Source organism: Suillus bovinus (assembly GCF_016758785.1).
Source record: "Suillus bovinus strain UH-Sbo-P2 chromosome Unknown EDB93scaffold_48, whole genome shotgun sequence".
In the NCBI taxonomy this organism is placed as follows: Eukaryota; Fungi; Basidiomycota; class Agaricomycetes; order Boletales; family Suillaceae; genus Suillus; species Suillus bovinus.
This window is the reverse complement of record NW_024542104.1, coordinates 135,067-155,119: the sequence shown is the minus strand read 5'-3', so window position 1 is coordinate 155,119 and position 20,053 is coordinate 135,067. Positions and strand designations below refer to the sequence as shown.

At 47.1% G+C, this 20,053-nt stretch overlaps 5 protein-coding genes across 5 annotated transcripts; 3 read left to right on the top strand and 2 right to left on the bottom strand.

The window, feature by feature from the left end:
• Window positions 1–169: 169 nt before the first annotated feature.
• Window positions 170–6,137, bottom strand: EDB93DRAFT_1294997 (inositol hexakisphosphate-domain-containing protein; the record flags this gene model as incomplete). Its single annotated transcript, XM_041454605.1, has 31 exons — window positions 170–447; window positions 508–585; window positions 638–761; window positions 816–1,077; window positions 1,127–1,150; window positions 1,206–1,428; window positions 1,475–1,545; window positions 1,596–1,671; window positions 1,724–1,744; window positions 1,795–1,905; window positions 1,961–2,162; window positions 2,219–2,338; window positions 2,386–2,550; window positions 2,602–2,752; window positions 2,806–3,082; window positions 3,144–3,234; window positions 3,292–3,569; window positions 3,625–3,653; window positions 3,703–3,886; window positions 3,945–3,964; window positions 4,025–4,100; window positions 4,156–4,285; window positions 4,390–4,554; window positions 4,603–4,702; window positions 4,821–5,063; window positions 5,113–5,143; window positions 5,262–5,391; window positions 5,447–5,481; window positions 5,536–5,671; window positions 5,792–5,983; window positions 6,038–6,137. The coding sequence occupies 31 exons, from the start codon at window positions 6,135–6,137 to the stop codon at window positions 303–305; spliced, it is 3,990 nt and encodes a 1,329-aa protein (XP_041305435.1). The 3' UTR covers window positions 170–302.
• A 1,346-nt stretch (window positions 6,138–7,483) lies between these two features.
• Window positions 7,484–9,611, top strand: EDB93DRAFT_1241808 (cytochrome P450; the record flags this gene model as incomplete). The annotated part of the gene is made up of 13 exons (XM_041451926.1): window positions 7,484–7,543; window positions 7,617–7,683; window positions 7,732–7,861; window positions 7,914–8,102; window positions 8,158–8,309; window positions 8,362–8,477; window positions 8,528–8,645; window positions 8,699–8,703; window positions 8,767–8,953; window positions 9,011–9,067; window positions 9,117–9,141; window positions 9,193–9,459; window positions 9,521–9,611. The coding sequence occupies 13 exons, from the start codon at window positions 7,484–7,486 to the stop codon at window positions 9,609–9,611; spliced, it is 1,464 nt and encodes a 487-aa protein (XP_041305434.1).
• A 1,325-nt stretch (window positions 9,612–10,936) lies between these two features.
• On the top strand, window positions 10,937–13,217 carry EDB93DRAFT_640530 (uncharacterized protein). The gene is made up of 5 exons (XM_041456951.1): window positions 10,937–11,022; window positions 11,081–11,255; window positions 11,309–11,449; window positions 11,500–12,589; window positions 12,644–13,217. Exons 1-5 carry the CDS (start codon window positions 10,974–10,976, stop codon window positions 12,983–12,985), a joined length of 1,797 nt encoding a protein of 598 aa, XP_041305433.1. The 5' UTR covers window positions 10,937–10,973; the 3' UTR covers window positions 12,986–13,217.
• Window positions 13,218–13,942: 725 nt separating this feature from the next.
• EDB93DRAFT_640413 (YT521-B-like domain-containing protein) lies at window positions 13,943–17,351 on the bottom strand. The gene is made up of 5 exons (XM_041456950.1): window positions 17,340–17,351; window positions 17,156–17,289; window positions 15,351–17,104; window positions 15,147–15,292; window positions 13,943–15,096 (listed from the first exon to the last, which is right to left on the bottom strand). The coding sequence occupies exons 3-5, from the start codon at window positions 17,064–17,066 to the stop codon at window positions 14,208–14,210; spliced, it is 2,751 nt and encodes a 916-aa protein (XP_041305432.1). The 5' UTR covers window positions 17,067–17,104; window positions 17,156–17,289; window positions 17,340–17,351; the 3' UTR covers window positions 13,943–14,207.
• An 828-nt stretch (window positions 17,352–18,179) lies between these two features.
• Window positions 18,180–19,231, top strand: EDB93DRAFT_1294991 (uncharacterized protein; the record flags this gene model as incomplete). Its single annotated transcript, XM_041454604.1, has 3 exons — window positions 18,180–18,388; window positions 18,440–18,562; window positions 18,607–19,231. The coding sequence occupies 3 exons, from the start codon at window positions 18,180–18,182 to the stop codon at window positions 18,995–18,997; spliced, it is 723 nt and encodes a 240-aa protein (XP_041305431.1). The 3' UTR covers window positions 18,998–19,231.
• Between the last annotated feature and the right edge of the window lie 822 nt (window positions 19,232–20,053).

The following is a 20,053-nucleotide window of genomic DNA, read 5'->3' as shown; positions in this document are numbered from 1 at the left end:
TTAGCACGTTGTATGAGGTATCGTCGATGCTGTTTGGAGGCGTGTCGTGCGGTGAATTAATGACAACACAGGTAAATGTGAATGAAAGGAAAGTCTGGTAAAAAGCAGGCGGCAACTGATCAATTTGATGAAGTGGCAGTGGTCACTCCGTCGTAACATCACTGTAACGGTGTGACATCTTATCAAACACGCAGCAAGAGAATTTATATCTATCATATATCAACACGCAGCAAGGTACAGAACAAAGCCTGTGCACACTGCGACATGCTATAAGTAGGTCTCCATCAAGCAAACACCTATCCTCAGTCTAATGACCTCCTTCCTAGCAGTTTCGCAATCTCTCTATGTTCTCTAAGCCAATCCGAAAACCCTCTCGTCTCCCTTCCCTGCATCTCCCGCAATTCAATGAGATAGTTAGCAAACACGATCAATGTGCCATAGCGATATCTATGTGTAGTGTGCGCGCGCGTCAGGTAGCTATGTGAATAGCACATGGAAACAACTCACAGGTAATTCACCGCAACGTTCATCAGCTTCCGTTGCTTCGCGCTTCCCTTTTCTAGCGCCTCCACCTTGAGTTTGTAACTATGCTCCCCATCAACGCCATCACAAGGCATGACACAGTCCTTTGACTCACTCATATATTGACTTGCGAAGATTCTGCACGTCTTGCATAAGATCAATGGCACGATCCGTCAGCCACTTTGCAATTTTGCCGTGAGACAAAACGCCGACAAGTTGCAATATAGTCTTGTACTCCCCTATCATAGCATAATGTTAGACGTGCAATACTCAAGCCTAACTGTCGATCAGACCTTGCCGGTAAGCCTGTTCCTCTGAAGGACCATCCATGGAGTCGTATTCAATAGAGTCGGGATCTTCCTGTCCGTCAATGTAGTTCTCTTCGCCCTGCCAATTCATCGTTGTTGATATCAAGCAGGCGGTGACCATCCCCGTGGTTGTACGACCACGGCCCATCTGACAATTGAATATGAAGTCATCCGCTTCTGAATATCCCGACCGGATACGTTCCAGTAACTGTGACAGAGCATCAGGTAACGGCGCTTGTTCGTCGGTCTGTAAACTCCCATGAGCGCTTGCTTCATATAAAACCCTAGTTCCTTACGATAGCAACTCGACCATAATTGATCTATCGTACAGAATCAGCAACGGCAGACATGAGCATTCAAGAATGTCGCGCTGACCTTGAACCCTTCCTTGGCCATAAGATCGAAAACATCTCTTGGGGTCATGATATCATCTTCTTCTACTGTCTCCCATATGGGAATGATAGAGAACACGCCAGGCCGCTCCTCAAGCTCATCATGTAGGAGGATACGTCCATCACCCATTCTGACCTCACGTATTACATCCTTCTTTAAACGTCCCTCCATAGCTTCCACCATGGCTGTTGTAACCCCAGTTGCTCTGCGCGATATCAGCTTGTTGACCCACGTGGTTCATAAGCACTCACTCTACGTTTTCAAGCGGTTTGTCCACGATCCGCAGAACATGCGGGCGGCCCGCGATATAGATGACCGGTTCCTGTGTCGCTTCAGCCATGATGAAGCAAACATCAACATTCCTAGCCTCACCTCTCGCAGGGATGTCCAGTACACCATGCTGTGACCTTGTGGATCAGCATTAACGCGTGCTAGCGCTCGACGCAAGCTATAGACACGACGCAGTGAAAGTTCGTTCCATCAACACACTACAAACCTACCCTTGAACTGTAGGCATTCCACTGTAGAGCAGAGTCAGCGAACGTCAAGTATCATCCCCCAGAGAACACACCTGCCACACAACATCTTCCCGTCAGCCGGTTCTACAGGAGAAGGCGCCCGAGAAGAAGCAAGCTTCAACGTCAATGGCACGCGACGGAAATTGGGAGAGCCTTCGATCCTCCTATACAAGAAAGTCATTTCACTTCACGCTTCATTGGACCTGTGGAAGAACGTACTCGGGGAGCGACATCTTTTGCAGGTTGGAGAAGAAGTCGCTCTTGAGAATGGTGGACGCAGAGAGAATGCTCCCAGATCGGTTTACTACCACTTGCTTGACCTCGTCGGGACGAGCTACACTCTCATTTACATCCGCACGCTCAAGTGGTTTGAGGGCGTGCAAGCCTTCTGCAATGAGTTCCTTCTCGAACGTTTTGATGACTATGCCATATTGAGAAGTGAAACACTTTAGCAAGGTACAAGAATGATATCCTTACCTGGACGATTCTCAATGAAACTCTTGAATGTCTCAAACGACTTCATCGTATCTGGCTCAGTAGATCGCAGATATGCCTGAAACAGAATGAGCTCGAAGTAACGTCGTAAATTGTGCATCCCTTGATCTGTTCAATACTAGGATAAAAAGGGAAAGTGTTGTCTTTACCTTTTGAGGCATGAATGCGCTTTTGCTTCTCGTCGGTCGCTTTCTCAGCCAAAATACGCTCGTCTTCAATGGAGTCTCGGAGATTCATCACGATCGCACATCGATCAATGACCTCGTCAACAGTGTTCTTAACTGCAGGACCCTTCCGGACGATTCGAAGGAGATCTATATCTCAATCTCAGCGGTATACCTCAGGAGGAAAGGCTAATAACGTACTATTGATGACTTGGTATGAATGGTGCTTATTTGCAGGCTCATCGTGAAACATATCAGAAGTCATCGACATCGACATCGACATCGAGCGAGGCGACCACTGAGAAAGCGCCCGGCTGTCATTCAGCCATTGTTGAATGAGGACAATCAATACCTGTGTTGCAAGAACATTACTGATAGCAGTCTTTGGCTTCCACCTGTACTCACCGAAGTTAGAGTGCTCCTTCCTCGCCCAAGCTGGCAATTGACGACCATAACCGTGCTAGAGGAGTCTGTGCGAAGGACAAGGTCCATGAGCTCACTGATATCCGCGAAATCAGGAGGACGCTCGGATGTGATCGGGATCCGAACATATTGGAGATCCAAGCCATGTCTAGATTTACGGGATACCATAATGTCCTTGAGCACTGCGACGTTTGAGGACTGTACTTCCTCCCATATTGGAATCACAGATCCATCTGGGGTCTCTGTGTGAAGAAGCAATCTTCATTGTATTTATGGGTATGTAAACTGTGATCTGGAACTGCGAGTAAACATTGACGCACCTTCCCTCAAATGCTTCAAGCTCTGCAAGGACATCATCTTTCAGGCGCTCTTCTAAGACTTCCAGTCGCAATGCAGAAATTCCTCCGTAATCTATAATAGTCCAGTCCTTCAGGAACAACATCAAAGCTAAAACCTGAGCGCGCAAACCTTTCATGTTCCGGAGGGAGAAACGTTCGCGCCTTAAACAGTAAGGCGCGCCATTGACGTAAACAATGGGCTCTTCTCTCAATGTTACCCACACAACTTTGTTTGCATCAGAATGTGCCACCTTGATACGATGCACCACCTCATCAATTGCGGATTCCGTTGGTTGGCCGCTTGCATATATGTTAGTCCCAGGTATGTTACGAAAGTTGATAGCCCCGCGGACTGAGTCCGAAACACGATGAGACTCTGAAAGCCACTGGTCCGACTTGAGAAGCGTGCTATTTGATAGACACAAGAAGTCAAACACATTGCAAACGCATGATGCTGACGTACCTGTCTCGCAAAATAATTCCACTCCGGTTCTGCAGCGATTAATAAGGCCAAGTGGTATGTGTCATTCAAAAAGCGAACCTTGACAACGTGGTCGCTATACTCATCGCCGAGCAACTGTCCTCCGGCGATCTCTACATCATTTTTCCGTCCAGCCACTAGAGATTTATCTTCTGTTCCTGATCTTGACAAGAGAGAGAGGTCGTTGACGGGCGCAAAAATATTGAGTCTCGAACCGTATGTCTTGCGGAGAAACATGACTTGACTGTAAACATGTATGTCGCCATTCGATGTTTAGTCACTATACGCTCAGGATAGCTTACTTCCAAATTTCTGTTCTCGCCTAAAATTAAGACATCACCGCGACGATCGAGGGACAGTCCATCGATTATAGAGAACGTACCTTCAGCCAATCCGAAAAAGTTATCTCAAAGTCCTTGACAGAATCAACATAGCTCGCGAAGGTGATCATGAAGAAACTATTGGGTAAGCGGTAGCAATTATCAGATGTTATAGTCACAACAAACCACGTACTATTTCTCCAGCGCTCTCCGAGCCTTGGATAAAAGATCCTCTCGTTTGCTTTCATCACTATCGGCCGTTGTGAGTGAATACTTGACCCTGTAGGTGAGGATTTCTTCTCGGAGATTGGTGACATGATCACCTAAGGAATCAAGACATGGTTAGCAGCCCACTCCCAATACATAACAACGTCATTTGAAGGCACGAGATTGAAGATGCTGGAATGAAGCATGACGGTGGACCTACATGCATCTATTACGCGGTCGACTAGTCTTTTAGCTTGTAAGCCGTCATCCAAACACCCGAGTAGACTTAGTATCACTCCATAGTTGCCTTGGTGTGCTTTGCGTAAGTTCTCCAAGAGCGTGGGTTGCGCCATGAGCAGGGCAATAACAGACTGTGAATGGAGATCTGCGAGAGATAAATCGATTTCTGAGATAAGACCGTAGTGATACGTACGTTGCTGCAATACATATGTCAGTCTTAGAAGTGACTTGTTTTGGTCTTGTTGCGCACTGGCATTTTCCAGCGCTTGAGCTAGCTTCATATCAGTGGTTGCCTTAGAAAATACCAAGTTCATCTCGAGCGTAATTAGATAACGTATAGACGCCGTACCTGATTTGTAGGCTGATAGAGATGTGTCAAGGGATTTGTACGAGAAAAAATTGCAAACTTACCGTACTGATGCCCGGGCTGCCGTTAATCTTATAGGACCCGCTAGCCAGAATGCTCAAAAAAGATGACCTACTCGGGTACGGGTCTTCTAAACCTCTGGCGAGCAGCATCTTCCTCCTGACGATGACGGCGGCAACCATGGCGAATGTAGTTCGGACGGCACCCATACCACAAGAAAACACAAGGGCACTTCGTACTGGATCTGTACTTGTGATGACACGTAGGTACGCATCTAGATAGTTGTCCTGAGTGATGTAAGCGGTAAAACTATAGTTGGAAATATGACGCGCTTACTTCAATGGGACGATCGGGGGATATAGGGATACTAAAGTAATAGATCAACGATGTGACCTGGGCGCCAAAACGCATAAACAACAAACCGGTGGTACTATGATGAAGAGGGTATAGTGTGAAACTTGGAATCAGCAGAATAGATGAAAAACAGATTAAAGCATACCTCTACATTCCATCCATCTGCACGCATTTCGTCCCACAGTTCTCGTGATGTTCTTACGTTGACCTTGCCAACATGAGTCCAGGTAGGTAAAACGGCACCATCCCCACTCTCGGCAGCTGCAACAGTTGACGTTTAACATCCGATGGAAGAAAAAAATATTGTGTTGCTCACGCAATTCATTGTGGGTTAATATCAGGCCGCCATACCTTGTCAAATATAATCAGTGCTGTCATCAACAAGCGATGTCGGATGTGTATTACTTTGTTGATTCCTGTAAAATGTCATTTTTCAAACGTTCTTCTATGGCTTCCAGATTTTCGGCGCGATCGGATAATGATAGGGTTCTTCTTGGTTCAGCAGAATCGCGCAAGACGAAGGGTCGTCCTGATATATACACTAAAAGAGACAAGAGAGACGGAACAAAGGCATCACCCAGAATTGTGAATATGATGGGAGGAATTTGATGTATCAAGTTTGGGTCATGTTGATAATCTGAGGATTGCGAGGAAAACATACCGATCGGTTCCTCCCGCGTAGAAAACCAAACGACATGAGACGGACTGGCAGTACCAGGGCGACAACGCAAGATAGAGAGAATCGCTCGTAGGCCCTGTGTGCGAGGTTGGGCAACTCCGAAAACGTTTGTGTTGCGTGATGCCCTGAAATTGGGAGCACCATGGACATTCAAATCGAGATCAAGAGCTCGGCCTATTAAACTCGGTGTGAACTAACTTCACAGAATCCAATGATAATCAGGCGAACCAGACGGGTAATGATCTGTTTTCAAGATGAAGCCTCTGGATAACACGCTTCCCGTTCTCGTTTTGACAACGGATGGTTCTGCTCGCTTCAGATTGTCCATGAGATCAAGAGGTGCGACAGCTTGTTTTTCTGTCATCGATATTGTCGATTCGCTTGCGACGCGAGACTTTCTGAGAGCTTTGATGTCTCTGGGTGCTAACTGGAGAGCTGATCGATCCACCAAAGGTACTGATGCTGGACGTTCGGTCCCATCGTCTAGTGGTATCTTCGGAAGCTGGGTGATGTGCATAGCGCTTACTTCGAATGGCACAAAGCGGGGAGCTTGGTTATCTAACATACGATGTGACCAGAGACTACTAGTAGCTGGCTGAAATGCCTCGAATCGAAGTCCACAGTGACTCACACGACTCGCATAAGGACGAGTCGTGTCGTCCACGTGAAGCGTGAGAAACATCATCAATGTTACTGCCAGTGGCTAAAATGAATGACCGTGAGGCAGACTAGCTAGTGGCGGAGGCTGGCTAGCCAGCCTAGGCCATTTCCGCGCAAGCTCGGCCGACCCTTCCAGTTTCCCTTTTCTTTTCATTTACCTTTCATCGACTTTGCGATAGCGCGAGGCTTCAGTGCTACCTAATGGGTACTCGAGTAACAGAGTTCAGTTGCGGTGGCTAACGATCTGAGACAAATCTTGAGACTTGCAAGTCTCATTACTCATTTCATACTAACAGTTAGGTTTCATTCGACCTCGTCGGCGTAGACCGAATGTGTCGTCTTTCTGTGACAATCATGCTACCGGCCACTCATTCGGCCAAATCAATGAGTCGCAACTGATAGTATGATCGTACGATTCGGGACAGCGGCTGATGTGACGGGACAATGTTCAACATAGGGTCTACAATCCCAAAGGACCAAACTCTGAACTAAAAAGAATCACAGGCTTGTTTCAAGTTAATGTCAAGTTTTCGAGTCTCCACCGCCTTTTCGCCACACACATCTACTTTGCCATCATTTCGGTTTTCATCTGCTATTTGTGTTCAAGTTGGCCATCGTAAGTGGTTGTTAGTCCCTTTAATGAAGTGTCAAGCCAAGGCTCAGGCAGCTGACAGCAGCACCACTGCAGGGACTCGCAGGGATGTCTCGTGGGAGGCGGGCGTTGTTGTCGCTGACGTATCTCTTTTAATACAAGTATGTATGTTCATATCCGCATGCTGTGCCAACAGGAAATACACAGATCGGGAAATCTCTTTGAAACTTGACCTAACCTTTCCTTCATCCATTGTTGTGAGTGCAAGCCGTCATGATAGGATCTGGGCACTTGATTGCCTGTCACATCCCAGGAGGGTATGGTGTTAATATGTTTGTGGTGGAATTTTTTCTAGACTCGAATAGGATGCTTCGAAGGTATTAAAGCAGCTTTTGAGGCGCAGATACTCACCATCGCTTGAGATGTCCCCCTCTCTCATGATCTTACAAGTTTCCTTTGCCACCATATGCCTCTTTCTAGCCGTTCACCAAGCTCGGCGGAAACCTTCATCCCATCCCTCCTTTCCCCCTGGCCCCAAGGGTTTGCCGGTGCTAGGTAACCTGCTCGAATCTCGACGGCAATCAGCCATGGATCAGCTTTACTCAGTGGGCATCGACACACGGTAGAGTCCATCAATTTTTCAAGAAACAAACCTCCTTACTTTTTTAAGGGAACATTATCTACTGGAAGCTGTTCGGACGGCAAATTATTGTTCTACAATCGCAGGAAATTGCCAAAACACTGTTAGACCATCGCTCTGGTATTTATTCTGACAGGCCACCACTCTATGACACAAGGGCGTAAGGGAACCAATATCCAATTTGCTATGTCTAAATTTGACGCTTCTCATAGTGTCGGATCTGAGTTTAACAGTGCCCAGTTAAGGTATTCTGACGAATGGAGGTTGCACCGGCGAATTTACCATCAATCATTCCGACCTGAGGCGGCAAAAGATTACTTACCTCTTCAACTTCGCAAAGCTCGCCAACTATTGCAGGGTATCATAGAATCCCCCGAGCACTACCAGCACCATATCGAACTGTAAGTGATATTTTATCCTTCGGAAAGCTTAATGACAAAAAATTGGTAACCCCAGCTTCGCCTCGTCCGTCATCATGTCTGCTGTATACGATTATGAGGCCAAGCCGAAGGACGACCCGCTTTTACTTGCCGCTGAAAAGGCGATCAAGGTGTTTTTAGAGGTATCAAGCCTCCCGATTCAAGTCATCCTGGAGACATTTCCGTTTCGTAAGTTTTTATCAGTCTACGTCTCCAGAAAGTTATCTCTGACTTAGCATAGTGCTGAAACTACCTTCTTGGATGCCCGGATCGGGTTTTAAAAAACTCGCTATCCAATCACAGAAGAATGCTTCCGCCATGGTCAATATTCCATTTCACTATGCACGAGAACGAACAGTAAGCACTTACGCCCAGATATGAATCAATCCTATCAACATAATGCGTAGATGGCTGCAACTTCGAATCATTGTATGGTTTCCGAGTCGTTTAAGCGGTCAGAAATGCACAGTAATGCGAACGAGTTCGAGCTTGCGTTGAAATCGGCTTCTGCTACAGCATTCATTGGTATGACACAGCTTATTTCCTAAGCGACAATACTAACACATGCTCGTATTTAGCCGGAGTTGAAACGGTCGGTCCTGCTTATTTATATTAACGCGTCTCTCACGAATTGACGGATAACCAGACTGCATCAACCCTCGCTGTCTTTGTTCTTGCAATGATGCTCTATCCTGATGTACAGAAACGTGCACAGGAGGAGATTGACGCGGTTTTAGGCAACCAACTTCCTACCTTTGAAGACCGGCCTTCGTTGCCATATGTAGAAGCAGTCTTACGCGAGACGTTTAGGTGGCATCCTGTGTTCCCTCTTGGTGGGTTGATCTCCTGCAGCGTATATTAGGACCTTGCACTTACATATAACACATCAGGTTTACCGCATTACACTTCAGACAGTGACGTGTACAATGATTATTACATCCCCAAAGGTCTGGTATTTCATACATTACATCACTTTCGCTGCTAACCATCACGTAGGCGCAATTGTTGTGGCAAATATCTGGTGCGTCGGAGTACTTGCTAACCTTGACTTGTATTGAGGCGATTACTACAGGGCCATGTCACAAGACGAAGTGAAATATCCGAACCCTAATGAATTCAAACCAGAAAGGTTTTTAATGGCTGATGGCAAATTAAACGACGACACTATCGGCTTTATTTTCGGCTTCGGGCGCCGAGTATGTGCTGGAAGGTACTTTGCTGATGCCTCCTTGTGGATTTCTATGGTGTCTTTGCTAGCAACTTTCCGTCTTATGAAACCATTGGACAACGAAGGCAAAGAAATAGATCCTGTCTTTAAATGGACCACTGGACTAAGTTCGTAAGTATCTTGTTCCATGTCATCATCTAATGGAGTACTGTGAGCTAACCGTTGAGGGCAGACACCCCGAATCTCTTCCTTGTCGTATCGTTCCCCGACACCCGGACATGACTGCCCGCAAGCTTGCAGACATAATAGACCTCAGCGCATGAAGCGAGCTGCTTGGTCAGTTGTACGATTAGCATCTAAATGGAGGACAACATAATTTATGTACATATGTGCGCGATAAGTTTGAAATTACTTCCGATTCTGCATTTTTCTCTCTCATTTATTGTCCTTGTAGGCTAGCCCAATGTAGACAGTATATCATTGTAGTATGATACGACGAAGGGTGCTCGAGAGTGGTTTATAAATTAATATCTATTGGATTTTGCTCACTGACAAGTCAGTTCATACTTAACTCGAGCGGTATTCAGGATATGGGAGAAACAAGCGAGTATGAAACAATGCATCCTTAATACTAGTATATGTCTCGGGCACGTTGTTCTGCGCAAGTCGGCTCCTCGTTTCCGCCAATCATGATATGACGAGCTTACTAATGATGTTGTTGTTGGTCCATGTTTTTCGTTGTAATTCGGCTCGATCGTTTTGCATAAGCAATGAAATGTACACGATCAGGTTAATTCGCGGCCTTGGACAAACATGTAGTAGGATGTTTGCGAGTTCCACTGGCACCCCGCTGGAATGTATCATATTCCAGCTGGATGGTGAACTCGTTAACATCCTACGGTGATCGTTTGATCAGAGCCTTGTCTAAGTTTCCCGGTCAAGGTGATGTGACTTGCCGACCATTCGGTGCGAACTCAGGATCCCTCTGACGTACGGTAAATGTAATCAAGCGATATCTTGATACCGTTATCTGATCTGTCCTTAGATAATAAGTTTCGCCGCAAATCAATGTCCCGCTTACTCGGCGGACTGCCCACGAGTATCGTACGTAGTTCAAAACCTGACAAACAACATGGTCTCGTTTCACCATATATCTGTCAGGTTTTCGTCTACGAAAATTTTATGGTCATTGGGAGGTGGGTACTGCTATGGTTGAAACCTGAAGCAAGCTTGCATGTCTTTCTCGTAATCCATCAGGTGGCCGGTTCCTCATCAAATTGTCAATGGGACACCTAGGGCTTGGCAATAATTGGACAAAGCCTCGAGGACGGCATACAATACATGTTTTGCGATTTCGTTCCACATATGGCCGTCTAAAGCTTGGATGACTCCGTTCAAGATTGGGTTGCTCGTGAACAGTGCAAGAACATATAAAGTTTCTAGTCACAATCAGGACTCAACGTAAAAATGATTCCGCTCCGGACCTAGTTCGTAAGTAGCTCGCCTACTAGCTTGGAATTTCCAACCTATAATATGCCAAGACGCTCTTACTGGCAGTCTAAGACTCTAAGCGCAACCAAATCTGCCGCTCTGCATTTATCCATTAGGATGGCTAGCGAGCACTATGTCTATAAAGCTGACCCGACGTGACAGAGTTCCTCCCCCATTACTCCTCATCCTACGCCATGACTCGGAAGGACTCACTCGTTTTCGCATACTATTGCTCTGGGCATGGTACGCATTCAATGTTGTCTAGCGATGTCATGAGATTTCTCACTTCTTCTTTCTATAGGCTACGGCCATGCGACACGCGTCTCCGCGTTCGCCCGCCACCTTCTTAACCTCGATTCTCGGATGACGGTACACATTATCTCGTCTGCTCCAAGGCATGTTTTCAACGACAGCATTAGTCTCGGGGTCCTCTATCGTTTCGCCGAAATCGACCCAGTTGTTGTACAGCCCGTGGCGTGAGTGGTACCGGGTTACAATTGACTCATTCCATTAACCATTAGACCATCAGATACCGGGTCGATCGTCACAGGAGTGTTGAAGCTCTCAGGTCCTTTTTAGCGCGCAAGGAATCTCTTCTGGAGAAAGAGAAAAAGTGGCTGTTCGACATACAGGCTGACTGTGTTCTTAGCGATGCTGCCTTCCTTGGATGGTAAGCTCAGAATCCATCGTGGTGGACCCTTTTGCTCATTAATTATCTAGTCTTGCCGCAAATGTTGCGGGGTTGCCTTCCATCCTCATCTCAAATTTTACATTCGACTCCGTATACAGCTTCCTTTCAACAAAATTTGTGGACCAAGTCGATGTGTCTCTCGGAGATGAACTTCCGATGGATAATCACAGTCCGGACTGTCCAATCTCAGACGATGAGCTTAATCCTTTGGTTCAACAGATATATGATGGTTACCGCTGCGCGGACCTTCTTGTTCGACTTCCCGGATGTATACCTATTCCATCGTTCTCGACTTCCCCATCATTACCAGCGCCACCCTGGACTGACCAGGGCAGCAACACACTCCTAGATGAGATTGTAGATCATCTTGTCCAGAAGCCCACTACGCATCTACTCCATCCTTCGATACCTTTCGCCAATTCGCATCCTGAGAAACCGCTTGCGCGTAGCATCATCCAAGCTCCCCTTCTCGTTCGCGGTATTAGCAAGGGCCCAGACACAGTTTATTCCCCCATTGGTCGATCCCGATTTCTTTCGTCGCTTGGTGTCCCTGAACATCTACACAATCCAGATGAGACGAAGATTCTAATTGTTTCATTTGGCGGACAGGTCTTCCAGAGGCCATCATCCAGTCGTGGGAGCAGCACGGGTAACTCAAGTCCAGGATGTAGAACACCTCAAAGTTATCCTCCTACGGAGCTACAGCAAATTCCCGATAGCCCGCAAATGTCAAAGATACCTCCTTGCAATGACGCTCTCAGCAAAATGGACCGGTCATACTGTTGTTCCAGCATCCCTCGTGTCATCAAGCACGAACGGAGCCCTACGTTTGACAATTTATGCGCGATGTTGACCAAAACAAAGTCTTCTTTCAAGAATACTACCCATTCATATTCCGATCCCGATCCCTCGGTTTCGGACATGATGTTTAATCATGCTGTAGATGACTTCGACACACGGCTGTTACCGGACTCGTCATGGATCGCAATTGTATGTGGAGTGTCAAAATGGGGTCCGGATGGGGCAGACGAACAGCCTCCTGACAGGTTTTTTGTCGCCCCTAAATACGTCTACATGCCTGATCTGACAGCTGTGGCTGACGTTCTGCTCGGCAAACTAGTACGTTGTGTCATCCTATACTGATAGTTTTCTTGGTTGATGGTTTTCCCACAGGGATATGGGACGGTTTCGGAATGCGTCGATTCTTGCACGCCTTTCGTTTATGTCGCACGTCCACTTTTTGTGGAAGAGCATGGCCTGAGGCTGCTACTCGCACAGGAAGGAGTTGGAATCGAACTCCCTCGAGTCGCTTATGAGGCTGGCGACTGGGCTTCTGCTGTGGAAGAGGCATGGTCGTTGGGCCGCGATACGAAAGCGGAAATGCGTAGGAAAGGTATGTTAGGTGTTGGAATGAATAAGCGAGAAGAAGAAGGCGCGTTACTTGCGGGACAAGTGACAGATTGGGTCAGGGCTTGGCACGATTCGATAGCGCAGAGGACGATATCCGAGATCTGATGTCTGTCGCGATGGATCGCTAGAGGCGGCGGCGACCTTCATTGTCTACATTATAACATATCATACGTTAATACATACCACACCCTCAGGGCTGCGTTTGCATAATACATTGACACCAATTAGAATTCTGTCGTACTATCACTCACTTAAGACATCATGTGCTGCATGGAGCTACAATGAGCACGAAGACCCTGTTTTTGCATTCCGATTGACTGGGCGGTTGATTATCTCCGACTGGAATGCCCTCAGCTGTCAGAGTTGTTGGTTACCTGCTGCTACAATCTGATTGATCAAGACAGCCAGCTGGCCGGCAGATCGAACCTGAGGAAGTCATGGCCGTAAAACAAAGATCTGTCATCTGGAAGGACGTACTGGCTCACGCTCCGCATAGTATAACCATCGGGAATAATCTAGATTAACTGCGGGGTGTCGTTTGCTGATTTTGTTTGTTAGGACCTGATATCATGATGAAAGAAGAGATCTCCTGGCAGCAGCTAGTCGGGATTCAATCGGAGCTTACCATAAATTACAGTAAGCCACCCCTACCCAGTGGACTCTCGGCATGCTATGGGGGCGGCGGCCCATGCAGAGAGTCCATAGAGACCAAGAAGTATAACTTCAAAGCGCTATTTCTTCAAGTAGCCCAGAAAATTTCTGTAGATCGCTGGAAGAATAGCGCTTGGTTGATCTCTGTGGGCTCTCTTACACAATCGTCCGGTCTTAATTCTGATACCGGGTTGTGCGTGTTCTGCTCACAATCTCAGAACCTGTGCGAGGGGCGCACCCAGCTAGTACTGCATGATCGAAGAGCTAGAGGACGTGAAGAGCTAGAGGATATGTAAAAAACGGTTGGTATCGTGATTTGTCACAGTCTGTCACTGAGTTAAAACGAAGCGGCATCACCGTGAAATTCCTTCCGACCAACTTGAATGTCTGGCTACGCACGAGCGACTGGCCTTGTATATGATCACATACGCGTTCTTCAGAATATAGTGGATTAAAAAGTATCATTACAAACATGCCCTAGACCAAGGATAACAAACCACAAGCCCGAGTTCCAAAACTAAAAAAAAGATCACTCTTGTTGCGTGAATATCCAAGGATTTTGTAGTCGTGAAATATCTGAGGATGAATGAGTCAAATGAATGCTGTATGTCTATGTATAATGATTAGTGCGTGCTGGGTGTTTCGTTGTCCTTCAGACTGTAAAACGTGCCGATTATCACGATTGCCCACAGTCTCCTGAATTTACCGCTGCTGGTGTGAGTGTCGACGTGGGTTTGGCTGCACGTCGACCCATCGCAACGGACGACTTGCTTGTTTCCGTTGCTATCGGAGCAGCAGCAAGTGTTCGCCACTGCTCCAAAAGTTGTTGACCCACCCCAGGTTCAACCTCCGTACCATCCCGCGAGACTTTGATCTCCCGGTCCTGGTTCCAAGGATTTCGAAGGTGTCGAGTAGAATGGAAAGGAAGACGGTCAGTACAGAGCCATTCCACCTTGAACGGCTGCCCCCAAGTCTGTTGTTCATCGCTCCCAGCGTTCTCTGTCATCGATGGCATCGCATCATCTTTCGGTTTTTCTCCCCCATCATCGCCATCATTGCTACTTATACTATTATTCTCCTCCTCCACGGATTGCAAGGCAGATACCACCGACTTAGTGCCATCCATGCTCCCCTCATTCCGTATTGCCCGGATTGGTGCATTCTTGTCGAGCACAATTTCGGGAGTCGCATTTACAAAATCCTTGGATATCAATCCAGCAACTGGCATAGCCTTCCCGCTTTCACGAAGGCTCAACTTCTTAATTGGGGACTCTGCTGAAAATTCCTGTCGTGGGTGAGGCCCGAGTGCAGCTGGTGCAGATGATCGGTGGGGCTCCATAGGAGAGGGTTTGTTGCTCAAGTTCCCTCCAGAATGAGGAGTAAAAGGCATCGGCGACTCCTCCACGAGACGATTTTCTGATGGCGTGAAGAAAGTCTGATCGGGCGCAACAAGTGGGCTAGAACTACTAGGCTCGCGCTGAGGCGAGGATATAGAGGTGGCCGAGGGATCTGCGTGCGAAGCCCACGAAACTCTATGTTTGCCCTTCAATATCCGACCAGCCATTCTTGTGTCGAGAAAATCAGTACTGAAAAGACAACATGGAACTTTACACACCGTGCATATCCATAGAACTCCCCGCTCTTGTTCACGCTAAATATCAAGATAACGTCGCTGCTAGTGCGGTAAGCCTGGTCAAGAATGGCCTCGTTATGCTTTTGAGTTGCCCATAATCCATTTTCAACACTCAAGTCTAGGTCGAACTAAAAGGTCAAAGTATCAAAAGCAAATCAGGACTAGTCATCCTCTTGAAACACGAACCTGCGTCAAAGACTTGAGAATGAAAAAGCGTTTTGGAAAATGCCGGGACAAAAAACTGGAGTTTGTCGACGCATAGGAGCTACTTGATTGAGTCTTGACACTATCTCCATGTTGCGAACATTGGTGGGCTCTGGCAGCCTCCTCGTCACTCGACTGTAATGACGCAGCCACAGCCAGCGGATGCTCTGATTCATTCGATAAACTCGAACGGCGACCAGGAGAAGATGACTGATCATCTTCACTTGGAGCAACCTGCTTATCTATTTGTCCCTGCTGAGATTGCTCACGGACATAGCGAGTGTGCATTCCCACTCCCCGTTGTCCACCTACCCCAGCACGCAGATCATCTTCTTTGCGACGTACTCGACAAACAAGTCGTGGACCCCGCCGGTCATGTGGATGGAGCTGTTGCCCATTAAACTGCACAATCGCGCGGCGTAAGTGCTCTTCCGTGTCAAAGTTGACAAATGCGCAGTTTGACCGGGAGATTAAGAAAATCGACAAAACTCCATTGTCTTCAGACTCAAACGAGTTATCATCCACGGAAAGAGGGCGTTTTAGGAACCTCCAGAGTTCGTCGTGGGTAGTCCCGCTTGGAACATTCCCTACCCACATCACCCATTCGGATCTGTGAGAGGGGGGGTTGGGATGATGAGGTCGACGTACAACGGGACGTTCGGAATGAGGGCAAGATGGAGAAGTTACTGTTGGTGGGGGTGAAGCATGGCTTTCTGTGCGGGTGAATGTTACGGGAGAATTTGATGCTGATGATGACGGAGGAGCTGTTATTGTAACCTGATGTGGATGCCTTGCAGGCAGAGTCGCCGGTTGAGCAGTCGACTGCACAGGTGAATTAGGTCTGCCATGAATGGATACTTGAGAGAATTGTGCCTCCAGATCGGGCGAATGAGAATCCTGCAAGGGTGCGAAGTTTATTGGGTACTGAAGTTGATAATGCATGGGGATTCCCTCGTTAAATCCGGGCAGGACAGGCGAACTGTAGTGCCACTGGTATGGGCTTGGCTGATACGCGTGGTTGTAACGGTAAGGAGTGTATGGACCCGGATAATGCACAGGCTGGTATTGTGATATGCTATGTGAAACAGAGGTGCCCGGAAAAGGTTGATGCACAGGTAGCGGAGAGTGAGTTGTGGGACTATTTGCAGCGGAGTGCATTCCAGAATTACCACTCGACGGATAAGAAAGCGCGCCCACATTATGTAATGAGCGTGTTTGCATCATAGGTCGGAATCCTGGTAGATTGTGTTGATACGGGCCAGATTCCAGAGGAAAGTGTGGTCCGTATCCATGAGCGTGTGTGTATTGTGGATAGGTTGGTGGCTGCGCGGTTGGATATGAGGGAAGTTGCTGGGATAATGTGTATTGGCCCGGATAGTTATTTGGCTGGAATGACGATGGGGGGTAGTGTCGCAGCGGACTTCCTATGGATGTTAATGGTGGTACGTTGCTTCCTTGCGACACATTCAGGCAAGGAATATTGCCAGCATGCATCCCGGATGCGTCCTGTGAAGCTTGTGTTTGCGTCTGGACTTCACTAGAGCTCGAAGGGAGGGACTGGACATGACTAGTCTGGATAGATGCTAGCAATGGATGACGTGATGTGCTGGGAGGGTGATGTACCTGATGTTGCGAGTGTTGCTGCTGGGGATGCATGCGTATGCGATCGGCACTATCGAGAATATTGTCGGTACTCATGGAAGTCCTCGCGTTATGTTGGTAAAGAGAAGAACCAGCTAGAAAGCCCCTTGAATTCTGATATTTGTAGCAAAAATGATGCTACTCACGAGATTAAAGTTCGTGTTTCTGCTTTATAGGATATGTTGCGGTATGAACTGTCCAATCAATGACACGGGGAATGATACAGGCACCTCTCTATCATTCCAGCTCTCCTTAAGAACTTTAAGATTAATGTCACAATCTGGAAGAGCGCATGCCGTGAGAACATGATGTCATACAAAACTCTCCAACCTTCTCGTCGCTCCTGTAGGAGTCCTGACGTCTACACCCATGAGATTGGCGACACGTTGAGTACTGCCTCCGCTTTCGCTGACTCGTGCAGCCGGTCCACAGGCCTCGGCTCCGCCTATCACGAGTCAGACTTGGACGAGCCAAGGGTATCTGACACTCACTTGATTTCAACTTTCTCCATCTGTTCATGGTCTGGCCCTGGCTGGCCGGAAGATTAAACGCCTTGAAGTGGAACGATAAAATTATAGTCCATAGGCATTATCCGTCCAGGATGACATGCCGAGGTTCAACCGTTTGAACCCGCGGGCCATGCCGTGCCGCTCCAAGCCACAGCACTGAAAGCACTCCTCTTCACCCAGGACGATACAGGAGCATGTTGGAGCCTTTGTACCGCTCATTCAACAATAACATGGATATTGGCTGTCCTGCAGGAGCAAGAAGGCAATACAACACGTGTCAAGTGGGGTCACAGTCATAGTACACAGCACTTACTCCATGCAGGAAAATGATTGGTAGGCTGCTTGATTGAACCTTGGATAATCTTCCTAGTAAATTTACTGAGCGATGCACAGTGGAAGTACTGTCTAATTATTCGATACGTACTACACACCCCGATTTCAGTAGCTCAACTCCTTCTGATGCCGTTAACCATGTGACACATGGTCACAGAATGTGACAACCAATATTTTGTGGTGTCTATAATTTTAAATCTCCCATAACTAAGTGTACGGCTAGCTGTGTACTCATGGGTGTGCCACTCACGCCGAAGCTGACTTCGTATCTCTCACCAACCTGACTGCGTTCCTTATCTTGGATTTTTAATGGGTCGACCCCGACTTCATGCAACAGCTGAAGAAAGAGCTGCTGCTGCGCGAAAATATAGACAGGATTACTACGAAAGGCCAGTTTATCATTCTCGTGCCGCAATCAACTGACATTCGTTACAGAAACAAGAAAACAATAAGTATGAAAATGGCAGCCAAATACAAAGCACGACGTACGGGTAAGCCGAGCAGAGAAAAGAATGAGCTTGCGAAGACCACACAGTTGTGAGTGGCATAGTTGTTTTTGTGGTTTCATGTCCTCTTATCGATACCAAGCATCGGACATTCTACGCAGCCTGAGAGGCATGGTACTGAACAAGATACATCCGTATCCGATAGCGAGAGTGAACACGAGTCCCTGCCGGATGGTACTACTTCCCATCGCATCGATTTACTACAGTATGTATTCGGCTCCCGCTGCTTGCCTATTCCAACAATGACAGATTAAAATTCAGACAACGCATGCAAGACATTCGAACAGCGGTAGCAGAAACCATTGCTCTTCACGCTGAGGGCTACTTTGAGCATCTCTACTCCAGCCTAACAAAGAACTCGAATAATTATCAACTCCGACTATCAATAATTTCGGACGCCCTGAAACTTTTAGAAGGACATAGTTTGCAATCCCGCACGTTGGAGTCAGATATTGTGCAAGCGAACAGGGTCGGGAAATTGCTATCCCAAGTACAAGAGCTTACCCAGACATTACGGGATATGACGGGAGCTGCTGAAGAGCTTTGGTGCTTCATCGTAGACGACCCAGATGCTACGAAGCTCATACAACAATACTCTCGAGGGGAATTGCGATTTCAACAGTCAAATGTAGACAAATGATCGCTTCGCTTTTGATTCTTGACATTAATGATATACATAGGCGCCGACTGTTGAGCGGTAGTATACTTTGTTGTGTACTGCGTAGTATAATGATGATGGCAGAGATTATTCGGAGAAGCAAAGTGATCACAGAACCGAACATTTTTCTTTCTAAGCAATACCATGCACGTCGAACTATGAAGCTTATGAAGGCTCGCGTCTGTTAGTAGGAAACGACAATCCTTTAACACATTTAGCTTATCTACATCCGTGTCACGTCATCGAGGGATGATCCAACCTGGGAAGTTCACGGGACGCCTGCAAGTCTTCAGTACTACACGCGCCAGTGCTTGTAAAGGCTACACCCACACACGTGTGTGGGCTCAGCCTCCATCCCCAAATGAGAGTGACGTGATTAACATTCAAGTTGCGGGATGATGTGAATAATCGTTCCGTTTGAATTCAAATGGAAGTTATGGAACGGGGTACCTGATTGCATCGTGTGTCATGGCCTTGTGAACAACAGTGATTGTGAGAAGAGAACTAATTGTCGTATTTGTCGGTATCAGCTAGTCGTCAGAATAGGTTGCTGATTGAGACCATGTAAAGCAAGGAATTATCCTTTTGGCTTTCGATTCACCTTTCGGGATAAAACATCCATTATACACATCGTCGGTCACAGCAGCATGAGGTACGCCCAAGAGAATGCTCATCAATGGGTCCAGGGGCCTTAGCGTTATAATAGACATGACAATGAATTGATGGTATATTCCTAAAATATGTGGTACATGAGCAACGCCAAGCAGTGTACAATCCATGGTTACCTGTTCCTACGCCACGCATCACTGTAGCTTTGTGCGACCGTTCGAAATGTAATATGAAATCTCAAGGAGCAGCAGAATAAATAGGCCTCAAAACCAAAATTGGATTACTTGCAGTTATATTGTAGCAAAACGGGGTCTGTCGGAATGACTGCGTGAGCGCTTCTCAAGAAACGCTCGTGCTATCTTCACGATGATCTGAGTTGACGGTACGGAACATATGATGTGGCCTAGAGCTCTGTCAGATTTGTCAGGT